The following is an 18,651-nucleotide window of genomic DNA, read 5'->3' as shown; positions in this document are numbered from 1 at the left end:
AAAGGAGGAAGAATAAGAAGAAGGAAGAGGAGGAGGAGGAGGAGGAGGAGGAGGCAATAAAGATAAAAAAGGAAACACCCAGGTAATCAGTCAGAAGCAACTTACCTGTTGCTCTTAATTAACTCAACACACCTGGTTTTAATTAGCGGAGAAAATGACCCGCTGGCAACTGAGAAGCTCCCGTGTGTGTGTGTGTGTGTGTGTGTGTGTGTGTGATCTAAAACATAACACATTCATAACGTTGCTGTGGCCAAGTGGATATAGAACTCGTTTCATATCCTAAGGGTCGTTGGTTCGCCCCCGAGGCACCCCAAGTCCACCCAGCTATGAATGGACACCTACTTCTGCAGTTGAGGAAGTGAAGGCGGTAGAGTACAGTGTCGGCCATAGTGTCAGTGTACCGAAGGCTTAGTATACAGTGTGTTGAGTCTCACTACACTTTAATACACTCACTATAGACCACACTATCACCCCTCACTCTACCCTAGCACCATCACCCCTCACTCTGCCCCCTCATCCACCATCACCTCCCGGGTTGAGAAATCTTGGCCAGGTGAGGGGAATTTATCTCAATTTTCCCGGACAGGCGGAGACGACGTCCACCTCCACGTCCCCTCATTGACGGTGGTGGTGAGGGGACGTGTGCCCCCCCCCCTCCCCCCCGACGACCGTAAACAGAGAGAGAGAGAGAGAGAGAGAGAGTCAAGTGAGGGGAAGCGTCAAACACACCACTTTGCCCCAAATTTAGGACCATTTGAGGCCAGATGTCTTTGTCCTGAACCTGACTCCTTCCCCTTACCCCCTCCCTTTCCCCTCACCCATCACACACCCGCCCTTTACACCTCATACCCCCTCTCTTTCCCCTCACACCTTACACCCCTTTCTTTCTCCTCATACCACCCCTTTCCCCTCATTCCCCTACCACAGTCCCCCACTTTCGCTCCTAATCCTTATACTCCTACAATACCGCCCTTTCACTCCCCCCCCTCTATGTCTCTCATCCTCCCCTCCTTCCTTCCTCCCCCTCCCATTCTCCCCCTCCTTCAACCCCACCTTCAGTCCCCCCTCCCTTTAGTCTATTCTTTCCTCTCCTCTTCCCTCTCCTTCCTTCTGTCGTGTCCATTTCCCATTCCATCTTCCTCCTCTCCCGTTCCTTATTTCCCCATGCTGTCTTCCCTTCCCTCCTCTACACCTCTTTTCTCCCCCTTCCTTTCTGCCCAATGGCCACCAACATTCCATCTTCTCCCTCTCTCCCCCATTTCTCTCTCTATCTTCCCTCCCCCTCCACTCCCACCCTTCTCCTTCCCTTATCTACTCCCTTTTTCCTTCCTCATCCTCCCCTTCCTTACGCCCCCCCCTTGACTCTTCCCTTCTGCCATGTCAGTTACTGGCAGCCCCGTTGAAGCAATAATCAGGGCTGTTTTGACACAAGTTTTAATTGAGTTAGCCTCCCCAGGCCTTGTCTAAGATGGTCCCTTATGTCGCAGGAATAATAATGATGATGATGATGATGATGATAATGATGATGAATGATGATGGTGTTATTATTATTATCATTTCCATTAAGAAAAACAAATAACTTCCTTAACAGAGAGAGAGAGAGAGAGAGAGAGAGAGAGAGAGAGAGAGAGAGAGAGAGAGAGAGAGAGAGAGAGAGAGAGATAACAAAGCTCGTTCACTTGGATCAACTCAGGAGCCCAAGACAATCTTCTTCAGCGGCAACAAAAAGAAAGTCAGAAAATGAAAGTTTTTAAGACACATTTCGCCAAGTTTCGCCAGATTTTTTGTTATGGAGAAAATTGAACACTTTCTCCTATTGAACATTGTTATTGTTCTGTAAGTAATCAAAATCCCAAGGTTCAATAGGTGATAAATTCCAAGGTTCCATAGGTGATAAATCCCAAGGTAAAAATGTTATGAATGACAATACCGACATGACACGGGAATGATAATGACATAACCAATATAACATGACAAAGAATGACACGTGTTGACATAACTTCTTCTCAACTCAAATCAAAATAAGACCAGAATACGGAACAGAAATAATGAACAACAGATGAATAACATTTTAAAAAGTTTCCGAATGTTATTAGAGACTTCGATAACATTTGTATTTTGTTATGAAAATAAGATAATCAAATCCCATATCTGGTAAAAGTTAAAACTGAAGGGAAAATGGAATCAGGGTGAATGCCATTGAGAGAACGACTGAATGTTAACCTTTGAAAACCCATTGTATTCGGCTTCGGTATCCGGAAAATTTGCAAATTTTTGCCAACTTTTTGCAGGTTTGTGTAATTGAGAAGAACTGGAGCCCCATTTCCAAAGGCTCCTTATGGGATTATAGGCTCCAGAAGGTAAGCTTTTCCACGGTTAATTCTGATGACGGTGTTGGCCTCGACTCTGTGATCGGTCTGTGTGTCTTCAGGAGATTTGCTTAACAACAGAACTACTTAACAACAGAACTACCTAACAAAAGAACTACCTAACAACATAACTACTTAACAACAGAACTACTTAACAACAGAATTACCTAACAACAGAACTACCTAACAACAGAACTACCTAACAACAGAACTACCTAACAACAGAACTACTTAACAACAGAACTACTTAACCAGAACTACCTAACAACATAACTACTTAACAACATAACTACTTAACAACAGAACTACCTAACAACAGAACTACCTAACAACAGAATTACCTAACAACAGAACTACCTAACAACAGAACTACTTAACAAAAGAACTACCTAACAACAGAACTACCTAACAACAGAACTACTTAACGACTGAACTACCATGACATCATTTCAGGTTATTTCAAAAGAGTAAAGGTTAATTTTTTTATGTTAAATTACTTAGAAAGGTCACGAAAAATATTAAATTGTTAGCGTCTGTTAATGGGTTTTATTTAACAAACTTACGAGGTTTTGTTAGCGAGATTTTATTTATTTAGTAACATTAACCCCTTGAGTACAATGACTTAAGTCCCCTGAGTACGATGTGTTAACCCCTAGAGTACAATGACTTAAGACATCGTTATAGTGAGGTTAATGGCGGCAGTAAGTCAGATGGTGGGTTAATGACCTCCATTGTTCCATTACCGACCACCCTAACTACCTCCCCTGAATGGTTATTGTTGGTAGTGGTAGTTGTGGTTGTTGTAGTTGTTGTGGTGGTAGTTGTGGTTGTTGTTGATGTGATTGTTGTGGTTGTTGTTGCAGGTGGTTGTTGTTGCAGGTGGTTGTGGTTGTTGTTGTGGTAGTTGTTGTTGTTGTGGTGGTGGTTGTTGTGGCTGAGGTTGTGGTTATTATTATTATTAATATTATTATTATTATTATTATTATTATTATTATTATTATTATTATTATTATACTATCTCAGGGTCACAACTTAATACTTATATAACATGGACTCTTGCACCATTTTCTTATACATACATACATACATACATACATACATATATACAGTACATACATACAGTACATACATACATACATACATACATACATACAGTACATACATACATGTCCCATCACATCATACATAAAATTCAACGATATATTTTCACAAATGTCATTCCCAACCAATTCTCAACCTGTCAAATACACTCTCAAGTAACTACCGTGTGTGTGTGTGTTGAGTGCGTGGAAAGTGTGTTGAGTGCGTGGAAAGTGTGTTGAGGAAATATTGTGCGTGATGAAAATGAATTGAGTGTGTATCGAGCGTGTGCATATGTGGCGAGTCTGTACTGAGGTTGTGAGTGTCTTGAGTGTGTGTGTTTTGAGTGTGTCTTGAGTGTGTGGCAGGATAAGTGGAACTAGATGAGAATAATTCCTCTCCCCTGATAGCGATGAAGGACACAAGATGGCGGTGTAAACAATGATGACGTCATGATAGTCACGTGATTTGACACACCTGAACACACACACACTCACACACACAAACACACACACACACCAGATTCTCCTAAATTTAGTGAGACTGTAAATCTCTCTCTCTCTCTCTGCACATTCAATTTTCAACGGCGAATAACACAACGATCGCCTTCACAAGTTTCAATTCCCTTTTACGGGGCCCTAGAGAGGTCAACATAGCGCTAACGGGTGATTTGGAGGCAAAAGACAGGAGAGGAAGACAGAATTTAGCGCTGTTTTACCGTCACTTTTAAACAGGTGCTTCAGACGGGTAGGGTAGGGTGAGTGAGTGGGTTGGGGTGGGGTGGACGGGTATGGTGGGTTGGTGGGAGGGGAGAGGAGAGGGAAAGGGGAAGTGGGAGACGGTCACCTTGGATGATATGGAGAAAGAGAGAGAGAGAGAGAGAGAGAGAGAGAGAGGAGAGAGAGGGGGGGGAGAGGAGAGAGAGAGAGAGAGAGAGAGGAGAGAGAGAGAGAGAGAGAGAGAGAGAGAGAGAGAGAGAGAGAGAGAGAGAGAGAGAGAGAGGGGGAGAGAGGAGAGAGAGAGAGAGAGAGAGAGAGAGAGAGAGAGAGAGAGAGAGAGAGAGAGAGAGAGAGAGAGAGAGAGAGAGAGAGAGAGAGAGAGAGAGAGAGAGAGAGAGAGAGAGAGAGAGGGGGGGGGGGAGAGAGAGAGGGAGAGAGAGAGAGAGAGAGAGAGAGAGAGAGAGAGAGAGAGAGAGAGAGAGAGAGAGAGAGAGAGAGAGAGAGAGAGAGAGAGAGAGAGAGAGAGAGAGAGAGAGTGTCGTCTGGGACCATTAACTACCATTTAAGACCATTGAGGGCCATTTACCCGTATTTATAGACAAAATTCAAGACCACTGACGATCTGTTTAGACATTTAAAGACCGATTAGGACCATTGGCGGCCATTTTAATATCACAGGCGACCATTTAAGACCACTTTAGACCATTGGCAGCCATTTTAAACCATTAAAGACCACTGGCGACCATTTTAGACCATTAATGACCACTGACTATCATTTAATACGCCCTCTGTGACCTCCCAGACCATCAAAGACCTTCGGAACGGAGATCAAACACGTTCTATACACGATCCAAACATATCAGGCAGGGGTGGTGTGGGGGAGATGGGAGGGTGGTGAGGGGAGGAGGTAGAAGAAGGGGAGGGGAAGGGAAGAAGTTTGGGGGAGGTGTTGGGAGGGGGAGGGGAGGAGGATGAGGATAGGATGGTGATGTTGGGGAAGGGAGGAGGGGAGGGGATGTCCAGTTCAATACAAAGTGGATTCTAACCCTTGTTCCATTGTACCCGGAGCAGGTGGGGGCTAGATATGTTTGAGTGTGTGTGTGTGTGTGTGTAAAATTATCAAACACTCTTACCTATTCTATCTTGTTACTGTCTATTTGTTTTCTTAATCCATCTATCTACCTATGTATGTGTATGTATGTGGCGTATGTATGTATGTATGTTACCCATTTACACAACGGACACAGACAGACACACTTGTTGTGATACAAATTGAGAACGCGCCTGTCTGGAGGTTCTCTGACACCTCCCCCCAATTAATAATGACCCCAGGTAAACCCCAGGTGAGAGAGAGAGAGAGAGAGAGAGAGAGAGAGAGAGAGAGAGAGAGAGAGAGAGAGAGAGAGAGAGAGAGAGAGAGAGAGAGAGAGAGAGAGAGAGAGAGAGACCCCACTAGCATCAAGCAGAGCGTCACGACAGCTTAAAAGGAATCTATGAATGTAATCACTACACACACAAATAATAATAATAATATCAATAATAATAACACATTAATAATATCATCAATAATAATACATTAATATCAATATTATCACACACGACTATCTACGCCCGTGTAATCAATAGCCTGAGTTCTGTTCGTAGCTGGTATGGCATTATTGGGTGTTGAGGTGGAGTGGTGATTGTAGGGTGATTTTAAACGCATGTGATTGGTGATTATTGGTTCTAGACAGCGGTAATTGGTGACGACTCTGGTTCAGATAAATTTTGATTTTTGAGTGGTGACCTTGGTATAGGAGGTCAATGGAATAAGGTCAGGGGTTAGAGGTCACTTAAGACAGGTGTTATCTTCCATCTGTTAAAATCCCGTACTGATCGGTCAATATGGATGCTTCCTAACGTGGGGTGACCTTGAATGGTGACCTCTGACCTTGCCTTTGTAACTTATATTGATTCAAATCGATCATGTTCTGGATTTTTACCTTAGTTACACTGTCCTAAAATTTTAAAAGAATCGGTCGAAGAATAATGAAATAATGAGGAAAGCAAAAAACAAATCAGACAATACAACATAGCGCCTGAGGTCCTCACCCGAGGCTTCACGGGGTTTGGTTGTGTCAAGAACTCTACAGTAAATAGAGACAACACTCACCTGACGACGCTGTGGATCAACTGCTGGGCCTGCTCGGCTGTGGGCGGTGGCCAGTCCTCTCGTGGGTGATGTCCCGGCCCGCCCCCCCACATGCCGCCCATCAGAGCCGGGTGGGGTGGCGGAGGCAGTGGCCCGTACTCCAGCGGGTAGTCGAGTGGGTAGTCCGGTGGGAGGAAGTCCGGGTGGATGTACTCAGGGGGTATGTCTCCCGGGTAGGCCGGGTGGGGCGGCAGAAAGGGCAGGTCTGGCGCCAACATCGGGTCGGGTATGTAAGCTACGTCATACGGGTACACTGGGTAATGTGGGTATTCCATGGGCAAAAACGGGGGCCCCATAGGTGTCCCAGGGGGGACGGGTGATATGGCCCCGGGGGACATCTTACCCGGGGACATAGGGCCAGGCAGTGTCATGGGCGGGTAACTCATCAAGTGAGGGAATCTGATTGGGTCCTGCGGGTGTGGGTAAGGCTCGTCTGTGTACCTGGGGTCGATCAACCTCGGGTCGATCATTCTAGGATCAATCATCCTGGGGTCAACCATTCTGGGGTCAATCATCCTGGGGTCAACCATCCTGGGGTCGTACATGGAGGCGGGGTCGACCATGCGCTGGTCCATGTGGTGGTCCTGGTGGCCGGCGTGGTCCAGCCACCTGTCCGAGGACCGGGACCGTCGTCGACGACCTTGTTCCTGGTTGTGTCGTCGGGCCTCCACGTCTCCTGAACGACTTTTCCTCAGGTGTCGTGGCTCCCTGGCTGCCCCGACCACCTCTCTGTTGTCCCTGACGCCCCTGGGGGTCTCCCTGGAGCGGCCGCGGCTAGTGTCCCTGGGGGGCCGAGGCTTGCCCACCATCTCCCTCAGGTCCATCAGGTCGCCGGAGCTGGAGGACATATCATCCCGGCGGAGTCTCGTGTCTTCACTCCGCTGTCGTCGAGGCTGACGGCGGCCGTCTTCTTCATGTCGTCGTTGTCTCGCCCTGTCTTCAGACATCTGTCTCCTGACGCCGCCTCGCCCCGCTGGGGAGTGGAGGGGCGCTGGGGGAGGAACTGGTACCTCTGGGGGGTGCTGGATGACACACACATCTGAGTTAATCTCCTGGTACTCATGACTGGACGGGGAGGAGCTGCCGGACCCGGGGCGTGGCAGCCGGGTCTTCCGGGGTAATTCCGGGGGCACGGGGACGGCCTCCCGGGGCTTGAGGGTTCGGTCTATAGGCGGAGGCTCTGCAGGCTCGGCGTCCGTCGTGGTGATGGCGTCGAGGGTCGGGGCCTCATCATTGGTGTCAGTCTCAATGTCGTCAAACTCTGACAACACGCGGTCCAGCACGTCCAGACTCTGGCGGATCTCTTCACTACTGTGGGGGAGAAGACGGTACCTGTTAGTGCTACACACTACTTATACTTACAACTATACTTATACTTACACTTACCACACGAGTTTCACTTACACTCCCACCAAGAACATCACTTTTACCTTCACTTATAACAACTACATTACTTATATCTGTACTTATAAGTGTGTGTGTGTGTGAATGACTCCAGCCTGTACACCTGGTCCTCAATACAAGCTCAGATACATTTATGTTAGCGAGGAAGTCACGTTCAGAACGGCTTGTCTCGCCTCCCACGCCAGTACTTAGTCGCTATTACTGTCAACGACCACACACGCACGTTCACATACACGTTCATACACGTACGATCACATACACGCACGTTCTTATATACACGTACATACACGCTTTCATGCACGTTCACACACACATTCCTTTATAAATTATTCGTTCATACACACTTCTGACACACACGTTCTTATATAAACGTTCACACACGCACCGCACGCACATTCTCATAGACACGTTCACAGACCACCTCCCCAACACACACACACACACACACACACACACACACACACACACACACACACACACACACACACAGTACTCCCCAGCAGCTAGCCATTATCAAAAACAAAGTAACGGGAGATGGGACTTTAGACCTGACTGACACCCACACGCCCTGATGAACAGACGATGATGGTAGATCTCTCTAAAATATATAAAATACAAATACATTAGAAAAAATATATAGAAAAAATAAATAAAAGTATAGCAAAAAAATGCAACTTAAAGTTTATAAAGCAAAAAACACATAAGAAAAATATAGAATTAAAAAACACGAAAAATTATATAAAGGAAAATAAACTTAAATAAATAAAATAAAAATTGTATAAAAAAAATATTGTGACTCACAGTCCTCCCCCACAACACAATTACTCACACACGGCCTCCTAACCTCTCACCACACGGCTCCCCAACCTCCTCACCACATCGGCCTCCCTAGCCTCCACCACACGGCTCCCTAGCCTCCACTACCCATGCCTCCTAACCTCCACTACACGGCCTCCCTAACCTCTCACCACACGGCTCCCTAACCTCTCACCATACGGCCTCCCTAACCTCTCACCATTAATGGCCTCCCTAGCTCACTGACTTCCCTCCTATACACAACTTTAACCTGATGAGGTGTGTGTGTGTAGGGGAGTGAAGGGGGTGGGTAGGGAGAGGAAGGGAGGGAAAATGGAGGGGGGAGGGAGGGAGGGAAAATGGAGGGGTGAGGGAGGAAGGGAGAGTGGAGACAGGGAGATAGGGAAACAGGAAGGGAAAGGGAGGAGGGAAAGAGTGAGGAAGGAAGAGTGAGGGAGGAAGAGTAGAGGGAGGGAGGATATGAAGGGAGAAATACAGGGAGAGGAGTGAGGAAAGCAAGAGGAACTGAAGGGAATGTGGGGGGACAGAGACAAGGAGAGTGGAGGCAGGGAGAGAAAAAGAGAGGAAGGAAGGGATACAGGGAGAGAATAAGGAAGGGAGAGTGGAGGGAGATATAGGTACTCTCCCATATTGAAGGTCTATTGGAGCGTTGTATAGGTTTCCCCAAGGAAGCTTTTTGATAGGGGAGGAAGGTGAGGAGGGAGGGAGAAGGGAGGTGAGGGAGGGAGAGAGGAGGTGAGGGAAGGGAGAGGGGGAGGTGATGAGGAGAGGGGAGGTGATGGAGGGGAGAGGGGGGGTGAGGGGGAGGGAGAGGGAAGGTGAGGGAGAGAGGGAAGGGAGGGGAGGGAGAGGGAAGGTGGAGGGAGGGAGAGGGAAGGTGAGGGAGGAGAGGGGAGGTGATGGAGGGAGAGGGAAGGTGAGGGAGGGAGAGGAAGGTGAGGGAGGAGAGGGAAGGGGAGGGTGAGAGGCGGAGGGAGGGAGAGGGAAGGCAGGGAGGAGAGGGAAGGTGAGGCAGGGTGAGGGAGGAAAGAGGGAAGGTGAGGAGGAGAGGCCAGGAGGGAGGGAGAGGGAAGGTGAGAGAGGGAAGGTGAGGGAGGGAGAGGGAAGGTGAGAGAGGGAAGGTGAGAGAGGGGAGGTAAGGGAGGGAGAGGGAAGGTGAGAGAGGGGAGGGAAGGTGAGAGAGGAGAGAGGAGGTGAGAGAGGGAGAGGCAGGAGGACCAATGAGCAACAAGATCATCAGGTGTGTGAGGATGGCCGGATTACTTACTAACATCAGCTGAAACACAAAACATAACAGCCACGGGCACGAATCTCTCTCTCTCTCTCTCTCTCACACACACACACACATACATGATGGTTAGGCCTCCAAGCTACAACCTATCTTAACTTTTGATGGAGTTTCTTGCCAATGTTCTCTGGCAAAACTTCATCAAACTTCAAATTGATGTTTACTTAACCCTACGAGAGACGGGATCAATGCTCACAAGGGTCGAGCAGGGGACCCTAGCCTTACATGTTCCTATATTGAAATTCTTCTCTCCCCTAACCGGCTAACTTAAGATACGACAAGTATATTCTCAGAGTGACCTTAAGGGTATTTTTTCCCTTAAATGTTTACGTGAGAATACCACCTGATTCCCTTAAGTTACGATAGAAAGATTTCCAAAGATTCGTAAGTTAAATTTTCCTCTTAACTGGAGGCATGAGAACGCATCTACTTGACTCACACTGCGTATAACTGTCTTGCTTAAAACTGTATCTACCTGACTCACACTGCGTATAACTGTTGCTTAAAACTGTATCTACCTGACTCACACTGCGTATACCTGTCTTACTTAAAACTGGATCTCCCTGACTCACACTTCATCTCCCTGACTCACACTTCATCTCCCTGACTCGCACCACGAGGCCAAAACGAACTCTCAATTTTCCTAAGACAATTGCCTCCTTACCCCCTCCCTCCCTCCCCCTGGCTACAGGGATGTGAGAACGCCTCTTATGGGATCATTTTAGACATGACAATAAAGATGACAGGTGAAATGATGACGAAATTGGAATGAGACGAACCTAACGGGGTTAGTTGACTCTCTCTCTCTCTCTCTCTCTCTCTCTCTCTCTCTCTCTCTCTCTCTCATATAACAATACCTCGGCCCTCACCTAGTTCGTGCACTAAGATGTTATCTGTCTGAAATCTTTATGTTATATCGCGCTCACAGCCAATGCTGGTGAGAGAGAGAGAGAGAGAGAGAGAGAGAGAGAGAGAGAGAGAGAGAGAGAGAGAGAGAGAGAGAGAGAGGGCGGGATCGACTCTTGAAAGCTCATCCTTCCTCCCTCCCTCCCACTCTTTTTCCTCCCACGCAGCCATCTGAGTCTGGCGTTTGCTTGTTCCCAGGGTTAAAAAGTCTTTCTTGTCTGTCCCTGCCTCTTCGTGTGTGTGTGTGTGTGTGTGTGAGAGATAGGAGACCAACTCAACCCAACTCTAACCTAATTCAACCCTAACCAAACTCTAACCTTATAAGATCATTCCCCACAGATAACTTTTACTGCCCTTGGAGAGTTGCATCACTTACATAAGATAACAGATAACGATAGGAGTCTTGCCCCACTCACTGGGACAAACTAATTTGGCGAGGTTGGGGGAAACTTTTTGGAAACAAGGACAATGGTAGGGGAAGTGAAGGGAGGATAGGGAGGGAGGGGAGGGGAGGAGGGAGGGAGGAGGGAGGGGAGGGAGGGAGGGAGAGGAGGGAGAGGAGGAGGGGAGGGGAGGAGAGGAGGGAGGGAGAGAGGGAGGGGAGGGAGGGAGAGAGGAGGAGGGGAGGGGAGACAGAGAGGGAGAGGGAGGAGGAGGGAGGAGGGAGAGAGGGGAGGAAGGAGAGAGGAGAGAGGGGAGGGAGGGAGAGAGGAGAGAGGGAGAGAGAGAGAGAGAGAGAGAGAGAGAGAGAGAGAGAGAGAGAGAGAGAGAGAGAGGAGAGAGAGAGAGAGAGAGAGAGAGAGAGAGAGAGAGAAATCCTTTCAAGGTTTCACGACTTGAACAAAACACAAATCATTAACCTAAGAAAGTGTGAAATTCTCAGTACAAAAGGAGAAGAAAAAGAAGGAGGAGAAGAAGAACACGGGATGGAGGAGGAGGAGGAGGAAGGGGGTACTTATGTAAATCAGATGGACCGTGAGAAGGCTGCGGTCAACAAGATGTTCTCCTCAAAACAAAGTCACCTCTTACGCTTTCCATCACCCAGGCGTCACAGGGCGTCTCATTACGTCACGAAGGCGTAAACAGTCGCGTAAAAACAATCAAATGCGTAAAGGCGTCCTGGGCTGGTTTATCAGTACCTGACCTTTGACCTTACACACACACACACACACACACACACACACACACACGCATGCACACACGGCAAACGAGGAGAAACTACGTCACAATCGCATCACACAGCGTTACAAAGACGTGACAATCGTACAAAAAACATCATAATACGTCACGATCCGTCACACCTCCCCGCCAATAACAGATATACTGCAATGTTACGTAACGCTCCTTAACCAACGTCGTGTGAAGACAAACAACGCTTACCCAATGTTACGTTACAAAATAGGTATTAGTCACAAGAGTATCGATCAGGTCCCATTTATCAACACCTACGAACCTGAGATAATAACTACAGCGATAACTACGGCTACAATAACAACTACAACAACGACGACAACAACAATTACAACAACAACAAGTAAACCAACAACTACTAGAATGACTACCAATACAACAACTAGATCAACAATCACAACCCAAATAACACGACAAACTGGTCTCCACTCTGCCATGGTAGCTAAAAATCCCACCAAAATCCGACAAAAATCCCCGATATACTGGAGTTAAGGCTCAACCTAACCTAACCTAACCTCATTTTCCCCCTTTCTCCAGTATTTCTTTACTTTCTTCTTTCTTCACATTTTCTCTTCCATCTTCCTTTTCTACCACCCTCTCCTTCTCATCTCCCCTCTCTTCTCCACCCTTTCCCACCCTCTCCCTCCATCTTTTCCCACCCTCCTCCACCCACTTCTACCATGCTATACCCTTTCCCACCCCCCTACACCCTCTCCCGCCCTCCTCCGCCCTCCCGCAGCGCCAAAGTAAATCTTAATGGCTACTAACATGGGCCGGAGGAACCCAAGGGGACTCTACTAATTTCGCGCTGTCTTGATTCCACTAAATAAACATTAACTGCCGTTGATGATCCGTTAAAGTGGAGGAGATACGAACCCTGGTCCTCCCCGACTCCTTATACACAAGGGCGCCAAGGAGCTCAGCGTCCCTTTTAAGATACGTGGGTATTTATATCATAATAGGGAAGGCTTGGGGTCTTCTCTCTAGTTGGGGAAAATGGGGTGGAATATTCTCTTGCGGCCAGAGGAGGTCAGTGAGATTCAGAATATGTTTAGACCAGGGTTTGTGAGGCTCTGAGTCTTGTGTAAGTCTGTCGCCTCTAATAACAAGCTGATTTGGTTAGGATTCTCAGAGATGACACTTTCACTATAAAAACTCACTTTCACTATAAACTCACTTTCACTATAACATGTCACTTTCACCATAACATGTCACTTTCACCATAACATGTCACTTTCACCATAACATGTCACTTTCATCATAATATGTCACTTTCACCATAACATGTCACTTTCACCATAACATGTCACTTTCACCATAACATGTCACTTTCATCATAACATGTCACTTTCACCATAACATGTCACTTTAACCATAACATGTCACTTTCGTCCACCCTGATCACCATAACACCAATATCTCAACCTCACTATTTCGTTCAACTTTCACTCGGTCAAAAAATCCCCACTAGTCCGCGACAACTTTCACTCTGCCCGAGAAGTTTTAATAAAAGTTCCCCATTTAACGAAACTTTCACTTGAGCGTTTTGTTAAAGGTCATCCTTGGAGGAGCAACGTCACCCTTGACTTAACACGAGCAAAATACATCATAGGTTAGGTTAGGTTAGGTTGAGTCGAATTCCTTTTTAGATGGACCTGAATTATCGTTTATTCTCTCTCTCTCTACTATGTGAGGTAAATTAAAGGGAAGAGGAACACCAAGTAAAGGAGGAGATGACGAGGGGGGATAAAAGTGTAAGTGGTGTAATATTTAATAAAAAGTGAGAAGAAAGAACCAAAAAGTAGGAGATATTCACTTGTTTTTTATTTCGATACAAAATGATTGGTAAAGTCAACACTCTTATCTATAATAACAATAATAATAATAATAATAATAATAATAATAAAGAACAATAATAACAAATAAATAAATTACACCAATAAAAAAATAACAATAACACGAAAAAGAACTGAAAAAAAATTCTCTTGAAAACCTTGACGGGTTTCACTCTGAGGCTTCATGTCTTTGCTAGTTTCCTATTTTTTTTCCTAGTAATATGTACGATTACCCACGTTCACACAGTGTTTCAGTAGGGTTGGTAGTTCATCCTGTGTTTAAAAATGTCAAAATTAAATAACCAATTTTTTTTTTCAAGACTGGTCAGAGGTCAAAGGTTAAAGAGAGAGGAGAGAGAGAGAGAGAGAAAGAGAGAGAGAGAGAGAGAGAGAGAGAGAGAGAGAGAGAGAGAGAGCCATGACTAGCTCACAACAGGTGGGAACAGTAAATGGATCGTCCCAGCGTTCACCTTGGTCATACCTGCCACGTAATGATCCAACGACCACACGGACGAATGAACAGACAGACGGACGGGCGGGGGGAAGGGAGAGGGGGAAGGGGGGCACAGATTGACGGAGATGAAGGCACGTCTATTCATTCATTCTTCTCTCTCTCTCTCTCTCTCTCTCTCCCATAACCACACCCTCCCAGAATTTAGTGTCAGCTGATCACACACACACTCAACATGTTATTGATTTTAAACGAAACATAAGTCCCTTGAGGGTAGAATCTGAGTGCAAATGTGATACCCTTATTTTTATACACTTAAGTAGATCAGACACACTTACGACAACTTATCGATTCTCAAAAAACACTTACGATAATTTCTTCCCCATAAGTCAATAGAATGTATCTAGTTAAGGTAGAGTCTCAGTGTAATTTAGAAACCATATTGTTCATCTATTACGCATATTAACAAGTTAAAGTCAATCTCTAGTGTTAATAAGGTTAAATATTCTTAAGTTAATGATCTTTGTCGTAAGTTAAGTAAGTTTATTGGATACCTTTCTCATACTTGCGGTTAAGGAGAAATATTTACCGAAGGAGACTGAGAGAATCTGTGTTAAAGACAGAGAGAGAGTGAGAGTGAGAGAGAGAGAGAGAGAGAGAGAGAGAGAGAGAGAGATACGGTCGACGTCCATCTTGTATCCAATTCAACTTAATGTATGGATGAGATGTGTTAATATTCATGGTACTTCAGCGGCCAGCTCTACCGTCACATGTTTCCAATATGGCGGAGGGGGGAAGGGGTTGTAGGGGAAGGATGATGTCGTGAGAGTGAGAGTGAGGTTCTGTCGGGAGGTTCTGTCGGGGATGGTCGGGAGAAGCTGTCAGGGGAGGGTGGAGAAGTGGGTTGCCAGGTGAGGGAGAAGGAGGAGGGAGGGGTTGTTTAACGAGGGTGGAGGGATACTTGAGGGTGGGGAAGACGTTATCAAGGGGGTGGAGGAAGAAAGTTGCCGAGGGGGAGGAGAAGGTTGTCAGGAAGGGGAAAATTGGAAACATGATGAAGGGAGGGTGGGGAAGGAGGGTGAGAAGAGGGAGGGTATGGGGAAGGGAGGGTAAGGGAAGGGAGGGAGTAGGGAAAAGGAGTAAGAAGGGAGGGTGAAGGAGTGAGGAAGAGTGGGGAAGGAGGGAGTGGGTGGAAGGGAGGGAGTAAGGGAGAGGGAGGAGTAAGGGGGGGGGAGGGGAGAAGTAAGGGGAAGGAGGGGGTAAGGGAGAGGAGGAGGTAAGGGGAAGGGGAGGTAGGAAATGCCAGTGGTGAAAGGTATCCAGGGGAGGGAGGAGAAAGGAGGAAGTTACAGAGGAGAGTGAAATGTCAAGTGGGGGAGGTTACATTTCTGAATCGATATATTGCTCTCTCTCTCTCTCTCTCTCTCTCTCTCTCTCTCTCTCTCTCTCTACGTCTTTCTTCACTCCTCTTGCATTCTCCTCCTCCCCTCCCTCCCTACTCCCAACACTTCACATCAGCAAATAAATAAACACAAAAACAATTAATCATAAGTACAATGACTCCCGTGTGTGTGTGTGTGTGTGTACGTGTGTGTGTGTGTATGGCGTCTCTCTACATCTCTAGGTCTCTCTCTACTTCCAATTTCAGCCGCTAGAGCACAGTATCAACAAGCGCCGTTCTCGTAACTCAAAACAAATCCGCGTCTGGAGTCGGTTCCCGCTGACGAACGACTGGTGTAAAGGGGAGGATTATAGGCGTTTATTATGCGATGTAATCCAATCTAAATCCAAGATCTAATCCGTGTTAGCTGTGGGGATTAATGTGTGGGGTTTTTGAGAGGTAATCCTTGATGAATAAATCCTTTAATCCTTTGTTTATTCTGAGAGGTAATCCGCGATAACTATGAGGAAAAAATCCGTGAAGTTAAAAAATCTGTTTTTATTATTTTCTTTCTTAACGGAGAAAAACAGACACAAGGTTCAACAGAAACTCCAACAGATGAAAGATAACAGACGAAGAATCAACGAAGAATCAACAGAAAACAACAAACGTAACGGCAGGCAAGTATGTAAACAGTAGATCCAAACAGAATAAAGGCGCAACGGAAAACGCACTTCAATAGCGAGTTAACGGTGAGACCAACGGTAATTGGACACGCTCCAACAGACAGACAGACTCGTGACCTCTCCTGTTAGTGATGATAATACTCAATTATTGCCTCAACGTTTACGGCTGGAGAAGACTTGAGAGTCTCATCTTTACTCTTCCTTCATTACCACCACCACAACTACTACCACCACCACCACAACTACTACCACCACCATCCACAATCACAACTACTACCACCACCACTATTATCACCATCACCACTACTACCACCATCACAACAACTACTACTGCCACCACCACAACTACTACCACCACCACAGTCAATACCGCCCCAGAAATTCACACAGCCCGAGCGACCCTATAAATGAAGAGTCACGCTCCACCAACCCCTCCTATTTCCTCCTCTTCCCCTTCCTCCTCCTGCTCTTCCCCTTCCTCCTCCTCTCTCTTCCCCCATCCCCCCTCTTCCTCCTCCTCCTCTTCTCTCACGTTGATCTAAACTTCTCTCCTTCAAACACACTTAATGCGTTACCTCTCTCTCTCTCTCTCTCTCTCTCTCTCTCTCTCTCTCTCTCTCACGATCCTCTGAGAATCCGATGACTGATTCCTTACATAAACTTTAAGACAAAATGGCGTCAAAATTACACCTAGACTCTATGGAAAACTATTGAAGGTAAATAATAAAAATCTTAAGCACCATTGAGAATCTAGAGTCAAAATGGCTCCAAAATTACCTTAAGACTCTACCGAAAATAGCTGTAAATTTTCGTAGGAACATAAGGGGAAAAAATTACCTTAGGAGCCTTTGAGAATCTGGTTCCTCCTTCGCTACATAGACACAACTTACGAGAAAAATATTAAAATGGCGTCAAAATTGCAATGAGACTCGACTGAGGCTGTAAGTATATTTCCACGATTATTTAATGGGAAGAATTGTCTTATTTAAGGGAAAATTTGTCTTAAAGGAAAATTTGGTCTTATTTAAGGAAATTTTTTTCTAATTTTAAGGTAAAAATTGGTCTTATTTAAGGTACAAAATTTGACTTATTTAAGGTACAAATTTTGTTTTATTTAAGGTACAAAATTTGACTTATTTAAGGTACAAATTTTGTCCTATTTAAGGTACAAAATTTAAATTACTCAAGGTACAAAATTTGAATTATTTAAGGTGCAAAAATTTTCTTATTTAAGGTAAAAAATTTTGTCTTAAGGAAAAATTTTGTCTTAGGAACCTTTGAGAATATGACACTACATAGAGACGTAATTTCTACCAAGTAAACATTGAGAAAGATTCAAGAGTTCTTTTACCTCTCGTATTCATTCACTGACTTCACTGCGATTTTATTTCTTTCATCTCCGAATTCAGCGAGTCTTGAGGGGGTGTATTTAACCCCTCGTGTTTATTAATTTATTTTATTTATTTTAGATTATGAGTCTTGTCATGATTACATTCACTGATTGCAAGATATTTAATTAATTCATTCACTCATTCATTCTTTTCGTCATTCACTCATTCATTCACTGACTCAGCCCCTCTCATAAATCCCAGACTTCAAAAAAAAATTAAAAATTATCTTCTTTCACCTCCGGATATAAGAACACTTACCCTGAGTTCATTCACGGACTTCAATGCAATCTCGTTCATTCACCTGACACACCGGCTCATTTCATCTTCATTCATTGACTTCAGCTAAGAATCTTCACGCACTCGAGGGGGGTGGAGGAGGAGGAGTCTCACCCTTGTGTACTGTTTACTAAAGGTTCATATTAGATCCAGAGGCAAAAAAGTCAAAGATTGGCCTTTTTTCTTATTACCGAGAGAGAGAGAGAGAGAGAGAGAGAGAGAGAGAGAGAGAGAGAGTTAAGACACCTACAGATCTAAGTGTATATGTCTAGCTTAAAGAAAGAAAGAAAGAAAGAAAGAAAGAGAAAGAAAGAAACCTAGGATTAGCAACCAAACACCAAATGCCTTTTAATCCTTTCTCTCTCTCATTCATTTTTCCTCTCTCCCTCCCTCACTCTTTCAGTTGAAGGTAACATTGCGTAACAATCACTGACAGGAGACAATAGGTGATGTAACACGGTGGTGACGGCTCTTGTTACGCCTCGGTGACGGCATAGCTGGTCAGTGTACGTCTGTCAACTTTCCCACGTGACGAGGTGAGGTGAGGTGAGGTCAGGGAAAAAAAATATGAAATAAAACATATATAAAATAATTCCTGGGTTGGACTTGGTGTGTGTGTGTGTGTGTGTGTGTGTGTGTGTGTGTGTGTGTGTGTGTGTGTAATCAC

The 18,651-nt window shown here is 45.5% G+C and overlaps 1 protein-coding gene across 1 annotated transcript in view; it reads right to left on the bottom strand.

Moving 5' to 3' along the window:
- The window catches only part of LOC121856842, a 103,370-nt gene that overhangs the window by 40,946 nt on the left and 43,773 nt on the right, over positions 1-18,651 (bottom strand). The window contains exon 2 of the mRNA XM_042352585.1: positions 6,321-7,670. Within this exon, the coding sequence (XP_042208519.1) occupies positions 6,321-7,670 (1,350 nt within the window). The remainder of the gene's footprint in view (positions 1-6,320; positions 7,671-18,651) is intronic.

This window comes from Homarus americanus, unplaced genomic scaffold (assembly GCF_018991925.1).
Source record: "Homarus americanus isolate GMGI-L3 unplaced genomic scaffold, GMGI_Hamer_2.0 scaffold22846, whole genome shotgun sequence".
NCBI classification, from domain to species: Eukaryota; Metazoa; Arthropoda; class Malacostraca; order Decapoda; family Nephropidae; genus Homarus; species Homarus americanus.
This window is presented reverse-complemented; position numbering and strand designations above follow the sequence as displayed.